The 8,425-nt window shown below is 38.9% G+C and overlaps 1 protein-coding gene across 1 annotated transcript in view; it reads left to right on the top strand.

Annotated features, from left to right (window-relative positions):
• Positions 1 to 5,515, top strand: part of LOC106533346 (zinc finger protein 37) — a gene marked incomplete at its 3' end in the record, with an annotated part of 18,769 nt that extends 13,254 nt beyond the window's left edge. Inside the window, 2 exon segments of the mRNA XM_014029611.1 lie at positions 2,694 to 2,817; positions 3,634 to 5,515. Of these exon segments, the coding sequence (XP_013885065.1) occupies positions 2,694 to 2,817; positions 3,634 to 5,515 (2,006 nt within the window).
• Between the last annotated feature and the right edge of the window lie 2,910 nt (positions 5,516 to 8,425).

The raw sequence follows: 8,425 nt of genomic DNA, 5'->3' as shown, positions 1-8,425 counted from the left end.
CTTGTATCCTTAATTTATACAGGAATTAAATGAATTTATATCTACTCATATTTATGTCATTAAGTGTTTTAATGATTTTGCCGATCATTCAAAAAAAAAATCAACMGATTAATCGATTACTAAAATAATCATTAGTTGCAGCTCTATCCAAGACAGTTAAAACTACAAGCAGTTGAAGATAAAACTCTGAAAGTGAAAATAAAATTGGTTTGAATTTTTGTGAAGTTGGAGATTTCAGGATATGATTAGTGTTAAACRGGAGACATAATGTGTTGTTTTTGTTTTGATACTGTTCTATTATTATTACGATTAAATGCAGCAACATAAACTTCTTCAAAGGAAGAAATACTTTTTTCATTTACATAATGACTAATTGTTTGATGTGCTGTTGGACTTCATTAACTGTGGCTCTCAGAGCAGCTGAATAGCCCTGATTCAGGTCTTGCAGTTTCAAATATTTCTAGTGTTACTCCATCATTTCCTGCCCTTCTTCAGAGTCCTTATTGAGTTTTCTTGCCAGTAATGTTAGGTTATGATCAGACAGTCAAATTATAAGTTTTTATTACCTTTGCGATGCCCAGTGTTTATCAATTGGCTCTGATTGATTTTCTCTCTTTTCTCAGCTTCAGAATGACTTGGTTTTCCTCCACAGAAAGCTCTCTGGTCTTCATTTTAGTTTATCCTTCTTAACCAGAAATACCTGTTTATGAATATGGAAATAAAAGCCGACATTCAGAACTCTAAACTCAATCACATTTTTTATCTTAAACCTAAATGTCTTCCATGTACAACAAAAACAAGGGAATTTGACAACAGCTGGGTTTCATGGCCAATTCTTTATATCAATCAGATTTTGATTCATAAGGTTCTGAATCAAATAATCACGATCTGATCTGCTCTTAAATAATGAAAATTGTTCAACTGTGATGCAAAATACAATATCACTATTTTTTCTCTTCACCTTAAGGACAAACTTTTAAATTAAACCGTTTAATCTTGAAGGAAAAAAGGTTTTAAATTAAAGAATTGCAGGTAACAGTGTTGTTGGAGGAATTAATTTTTAAGAAATGAATATTTTTCTTGATTAATAAGAAGTGATGAGAATAAGGTTGCAGGAGAAGAGGTGGACTAATATAAATATACTTCTACCCACTATGAGTGTATGAAACTTGTATATTTGTAATGTTTCTGGTACCTTCTGTTGTGTTCAATACAACATTATTAAAACTTTTACTTGTACCTTATTGAAACAAATAATACAACTACAACATTTCATGGCTGTGAATTTCGTTAAGATGTTTTCTACAGTTTATTTCTACATGCTGTGGAGAACAGTTTCAGTCAGATGTTTGGTTCCAGTGTGTAATGTGACACTCATCAAAGCTTGTTTCGTTTCCTGCCACCGCCTCAGAGTGCGACCATGGTCTCTGTTATCTTTTTCTGCTGAGAATCAGCTGATAATGTTAGTGATTCCTTAGTTGCTTTTGTTTTGCTCCAGATAACTTGTCGAAAGCTAACATTAGCGCTGAACGTCAACCGAATGTAAACGTACAGCAAGCCAGGAGTGACACAAAATATAGAAACACATTTCAGACACGCACACAGGACGCCATGTGGAAGAATCGATCTCGTGCCCTGGGAATCGATTTCCCCAAATTTAAATGAAGTCGATCCAAGATCAGTTAAATGTATTTCTTTTTACCTAGCCCTAAATTTGACTGTTTTTGGCTGTTGCAGCTTTTCTTGTTGCCTCTTTGTGTTTGCCCTTTGCGTGTGGTATTCTAAGGTATTTATAGCTCTCCACTGTCCACTGTCCTCCCTTCTGGGAGTGCAGTTCCCTCTGTGGATTACCTTCCCTCTCATTTCTCCAGCCCAAACGTCCCTGCTGTAGATCCTGGTGGTGTTGATGAGTTTGTCAATGTCCTGCTGCCTTATCGTACAGTTTGATGTCATCCATGTAGAGGTGACTGATAGTGGTCCCATTCTGGGATGGTATCCACAGCCAGTCTTGTTGATGATTTGGCTGATGGGGGTTCAGGCCTACGTAGAACAGCAGTGGGGACAGAGCATCTCCTTGGTATCTGCCACATTTGATGGAGACTTGAGCAGTTGGTCTCAGGGGTGGTTTTCCACAGCCTCGTGGAGTTTGCAGTGAAGACCCTCAGAGTGTGTTTGACCGTGCACAGCTTGTGGCGTTCCAGGATTCATGTGTGTGACACTGAGTCGTAAGCTTTCTTGTAACCAATCCAGACAGTACACTGGTTGGTTGGTTTGAATTTTGCAGCCACTGCTAATTGGCTAATAATTATTGGTAATTTTACCAATACCTTTCTGTGCTTCTGTAATACACAGTGTATATTGACATTAGTTGTTGACTGTTCTCTTTAGGACTGCAATGTTGTAGAAATATTACACAATTATTTTATGCTTTCATTTATCAATTTGCCCTTAAAATTGGATTAATCTTATGTGTGTTTTAAAGACATACAAGCCCATCACTGATGACCTTTGTAGATAAACAAGGATGAAAGAACTTGAATGAGGGTAACATCAGGCTGCAACATTATAAACTGAAAAAGTTGAAGGGGTTTCAATACTTTTTGAAGCCAGTTGATATAAATTTTTATTATTGATTATGTAAAAAGTAGCCTGACATTGTTTGTTTGTTTGTTTGTTTGTTTGTTTGTGTTTAGATTACTTCACTAATCTGTGACACCTCATCTGTTCTAAATGAGACCATGGAGACTTTGATTCAACCTCAAGATCTCAAAATTTTACTGGACATACAAAAGAAACTCATCCACTTGGACGATATCGGTGAGCCTGACATTACATTTTAATACAGTCCTAAAAATGTCAGCGTGATTCTTTGACATTTACAGGCTTCCTGCAGATCCTTRAAGTCTTCAAAGGCATTGAATTCTTCAGTCCAAAAATAAGGCCTTAATTAGATTTAAATGTCTTAAATCAATCTTTCACAAGTCTTAAAAGTGTTAACACATTGTACATAGGATGATTGTAACTCATTTCAAATATTTAAATAATTGGTAAAAATATATATATTTAAATATTTACATGCAGACATTCCCCTTTGACATCACTTCCTGTTACTTCACAGCAAATATCTGAACAAACGTCCATCTGAGCAACGTGAAATTTGTTTTARAATATGTTAAYGTTGTCTTTCCAAAAMCGCGTTCACTTTTCTTACAAAAAATWGATGTCACAGGCACTTTAAGGTTTCATCTACAGCAAATTGRGGTTAAGACCCCACTGTGGGTCCTAAAACTACAAATTTTGTGTTGTTAGATGATTTTTCATAAATTAAATGAAGTTTAAAACTGACTGCTAAAAATGTTTCTGCTACAGTTAGATATAGATAAAAACAATTGGTCTATTAGCAATATTTTATTAATTCAACCAAAAATACTTTTATGAGTTTCTGCCACAGTTTTTTTTTTTGTCATTTGTGTTTATTATGAAATTGGTCTTAAATTTAATTTCACTTGGCATTAAAAAGTCTTAAAAGGTCTTAAATTTAACTTGGCTTAAACTGCAGGAACCCTGATTTAGCAGCTCCAGTAATACAGTTGTAAACATTTTCTATCTAAACTATTGTTCCTTTTTTTGTAGAGTCTTATGTTGTCGACAGTGGCATCTTGTCGGCTCTGTGCCTCCGTCCTGTGGAAAGAGTTGAGATTGTCAACGAGCAACCCACAACAGACGCAGAGGGCGGTCTCGAGTATACGATGTGCTCAGAGATGGAGGTGGAATCTGAGAACAAAGGGGTGTACGTGGAGGGAACTAGGGGCTCAGAAGCCTGTGTCCAACCCCAGTGGTTCAGTCTGAGTGGGGAGGTGAARTCAGAAATGGACAGTGTTGTGGTCACAGATGCTGCTGAAGGAGCTGAGGCAAGTGAGGGAGAAATGGCAGATGACCACCATGATGCTCAGTCAGAGACATTGATCATTGGAGAAGATGGACAGGTGACAGTGCTAGATGGGGTGGAGAAAAAGCCAAACAAACGTGGGAGGAAAAAGAAACAACCCATGGACAAAAACTTTGAAGTGGAAAGCAGAGCAAAGGGAGTTAAAGAGGACTCAGAAATTGATGTCTTGTGGGAGAGACCCATACGAAAGAATCGAGGACTTAAGATGAAGAGGTACTTGTCACAGTGGAGAAAATCAARCAAAGCACAGGGCAGTAACGCCAGCAACAGTGGTCCAGCCAAAGCCAACGACTTGGATGAGAGGACATGCAAAGTGTGTGGAAAGGTGGTGAGTCAGGCCAAGTTCTTACAGCGACACATGCTTCAGCACACAGAGGAGCTGCCCATTGCTTGTCCTGTGTGCCAAAAGTTTTATAAGAGTTTGCGCTTCTTGCAGCAGCACAGATGTTCGACCTTACCAAAAGTAGATCCCAGCAAAAAAACTCTRGAGCAAGAGAGCACAGCAGACGAGGGTGAAGAGTCATCCAGTGGGCCTCCTTGTGATGAATTTAATGAAGAGCAAGCATTGGACAGTGCAGCCCAAGACAAGGATGGTCTACCTGAAAGAGAGAGATCCTCAGGGGAACCAGGAATGAGCGCCGATGAAGATAAGAGCATGCTTGAAGGTCCGTTCTACTGTCCACACTGCAGTGCTGAGTTCAAGTGCAGACAGACATTCAGATTTCATTTAAGAAACATTTGCTACACTGAACAGCAAGTAGATCCTGAGAACCTGGAGGATGTGAAGCACTGTTTCCGCTGCAGTGAATGTGACAAGGCGTTTAAGTACAAATCAACATTGGATTCCCATAAACAGACACACAACCCATTGTACTGCGAGGTGTGTATGAAATTAGTGCGAGACTCGGAAGCCCTGGCCATGCACAAAGAATCCCACACACCATTTCAGTGTAACCGATGTGAGGAGAACTTCCCAGTTTTCAAAGCCCTTCACAAACATTACCTTGACGTTCACAACCCCACGGAGCCGTTCAACTGCCCTTACTGCGAGACGACATTCAGCAGTTTGAARCGTTTCATCAGGCACGAGTGGAAGCACACTGGTTACCAACCTTTTCAGTGCACTGAGTGCGCAAAAAGGTTTCGCTCCTACTCCGACCTCGTGGAGCATCAGAAGAAACACACCAAAGCTTACCCGTACCTTTGCTGGGAATGCGGTAAGAAGTTCAGGCATGGCGTCACACTGACCAGACAYGTGGAGCGCGTGCATCACGCCGGGGAACCCACCACCGACAAACCATCGGCCATCTTTACCTGCGCTCAGTGTGGCAAGACCTTCACTTCCAGGAGGTGCCTTCTCAAGCACGATAATTTTCATCACAAAGGAATGAGGTTCCCCTGTGACCACTGTGGAAAGGGYTTTTTTGGCAAGGACGCATTGGTGAGGCACACGTTGATCCACACAGGCGAGAGGCCTTTTAAGTGTGAAGACTGCGACAAGTCTTTTCGATCTGCTGCRGAACTGAAGATCCACAGGAGATACCACACAGGGGAAAGACCATTCAAGTGCAACATTTGTGAAAAGGGCTTTGTCCAGTCGTGCTTTCTCACTCTACACATGCGAACTCACACTGGAGAAAGACCGTATGTCTGTACAGTATGTAGCAAGGGATTTTCAAGTTTGCATGGCCTAAAACGACACCGGAGGCTTGTCCATGCTTAGTTGGTTTTGATGTGATACTGATCTTTAGACAAGCCGTTGGGCAGGTGGTCAGAGTTTTTCCACAACCAAAGGAAAAATGTAAGTGATCATGTTTGTAAAATTCATGTGGTTGAAGGACTCTTAGTTAGGATCTGGACTTTGAACAAAGTTTTCCATTTCGTTAACATTTCCCTTGCAGTTTGCTATCTTTGGCATTGCCACAGACTTGGGTTGGTAGAAAATGTTTAATTGTATTGCATTCTAAAGTTGTATCTTTGTTTTTTACAGATATGTTTTGCTGTAGTTCTACCTAAGATTTGTATGTATAAACAATTTAAAATCTATCTCCTTTAGGAATATTCTTCTTTCTTGAATAAAATAACCAAGTATGATTGATTTGTTTTGTTTGAGCTACCTTTTTTTAATGTTGTGGATTAAACTGTGCAAGCTTAAAGTTTTGACTTGAAGTTAATTGTAAAAGTTTTTTCTTTTTCCCTAAACATCAAACATTTAAATTAACATTTGTTTAGCATATTTCTAAACATCTGTTATGGTATTTAAAAGTAGGTGTGCCATGGTAATTTTCCATGTAATTATTGCATTTTCAGACTTACTGGGTTAATTTTAAATACTGACCCTCTAAAGACTCACAGAGACCTTCGTAGTTCAGGGTTGAGATTTTGTCAAACAGGTCTACACAAGAAATGTTACACTTTTATTTTTTTATTTAACCTTTATTTAATCAGGCAAAACATTAAAATGGATTGGTTATTGGCGTAATTTCTGCAAGACACTGTCTTTATGATTAACAATATAGGGTCTAGTTATAAAATATTTTAAGCTGACGCAAAGCTTGATAAAAAAATTTCCATACTTGATTGTTTAAAACTAGATAAATTTTGCCAAAATATTTTTGTTTTGATGAGAATTAATCACTGATTAATCTTTATTTTACCTTAGATTGTTACATGAAATCAAAATAATTACACCACCGCTGCTTCTTAAATTCCTAAAACTATTTTAATGGCTCTACAGAGGAATCATTTGTACATTTGTCGTTACTAAAAAACAAAGAGATACAGATATTAGCTGCACTTCAATATTCAGTCCTTGTTTTCTTTACTTAAAGATCTGAGCAGATCAGGTCAATCAGCAAGTAACAATAAAACCAACAACAACAAAAAGTCTTTCAGTCAGAATACAAAAACAAAAATTATTTTCCAAAAAGCCAATTTTTTACCAAATTTCTTCAAATAAAATGGAATTCAAACCTCTTCAAAATGCTCTTGCTTCCCTTTCTGTATAAACAATTTGTTCTTTCAAGAAGAGTTTTCTTTTGTTTTGTTTTTTGTCTAATCCAGAGAATGCACATAACATTTAGACTATTTATTTTTCCAAAAGAGTGATTGATTTTTTTGGTATGTACAGTGGGGGGAAACAGGTATTTAGTCAGTCACCAATTGTTCAGGTTCTCACATATAAAAAAGATGAGGTCTGTAATTGACATAATTAGACCTCAACTATGAGACAAAATGAGAAAACATATCTAGAAAATCACATTCTGATTTTTTTAAAGAGTTTATTTGGGAATCATGGTGGAAAATAAGTATTTGGTCAATAACAATCAAGATTTCTGTCTCAGATCTGTAACTTCTTTAAGAGGCTCCTCTGTCCTCACATTACCTGTAGTAATGTCACCTGTTTGAGCTTGTTTTCAGTATAAACACACCTGTTCACAGCCTCAAACACCCATCCATCCATTTTCTGTACACGCTTCTTCCTTTTCAGGGTTGCGTGGGTCACTGGTGCCCATATCCAGCAGTCACAGTGCGAGGGGCGGGGTACACCTGGACAGGTCGCAAGTCCATCACAGGGCCACACATAGAGACAAACGAGACAAACAAGCATTCACTCTCTCACTCACACATAGGGACAATTTAGAGTTATCAATTAACCTAACAGTCATGTTTTTGGTCTGTGGGAGGAAGCCGGAGTACCCGGAGGGAACCCACGCATGCACGGGGAGAACATGCAAACTCTACCCAGAAAGGTCCCTGGACCGGGATTTGAACTGGTGACCTTCTTGCTGAGAGGCATCAGCTCTACCAACTGAGCCACCGTGCCACCCAGCCTCAAACAGTCACACTCCAAACTCCACTCTGTTGAAGACCAAAGATCTGTGTAAGACACCAGAAACAAAATGTAGACCTGCACCAGGCTGGAAGACTGGATCTTTCAACATGATGATCCCAGTCACACCAGCAGGCCAACGAAGGACTGGCGAATGGCCTAGGCTAGCCAGTCTCCAGATATAAATCCCATAGAAAACCTTCAGAGGGAGTTAAAGGTGTGCTGCCCAGCGACAACCTCAAAACGAGATCTGCATGGAGGAATGGGCCAACAGACCAGCAACAGTGTGTGCCAMCCTTGTGAAGACTTACAGAAAACGTTTGACCTCTGTCATTGCCAACAAAGGATATACAACAAAGTAYTGAGRTGAACTTTTGTTATTGACCAAATACTTATTTTCCAGATGAGCTTATTTAGCTAACACATGAGGTTTTATCATGGCTGACAGGAAGGGGGACAGTTGTAACAGTTGTTGTAACTGTCCCCATACGATAAATCCATATAAAAACAGAGCACATACAGATGAGATTAACATGTTGAAATTAAGTTTACACTTAAAAGGGTATTGGGTATTCATGACAGTTTTATAGTTTAAAACAAAAGTGGATGGATGGATGGATGGATGGATGGATGGATGGATGGAT

The sequence above is a fragment of the Austrofundulus limnaeus genome, unplaced genomic scaffold, assembly GCF_001266775.1.
Source record: "Austrofundulus limnaeus strain Quisiro unplaced genomic scaffold, Austrofundulus_limnaeus-1.0 Scaffold927, whole genome shotgun sequence".
Lineage (NCBI taxonomy): Eukaryota > Metazoa > Chordata > Actinopteri > Cyprinodontiformes > Rivulidae > Austrofundulus > Austrofundulus limnaeus.
The sequence above is the reverse complement of the archived record's forward strand: the minus strand, read 5'-3'. Positions and strand labels throughout refer to the sequence as shown.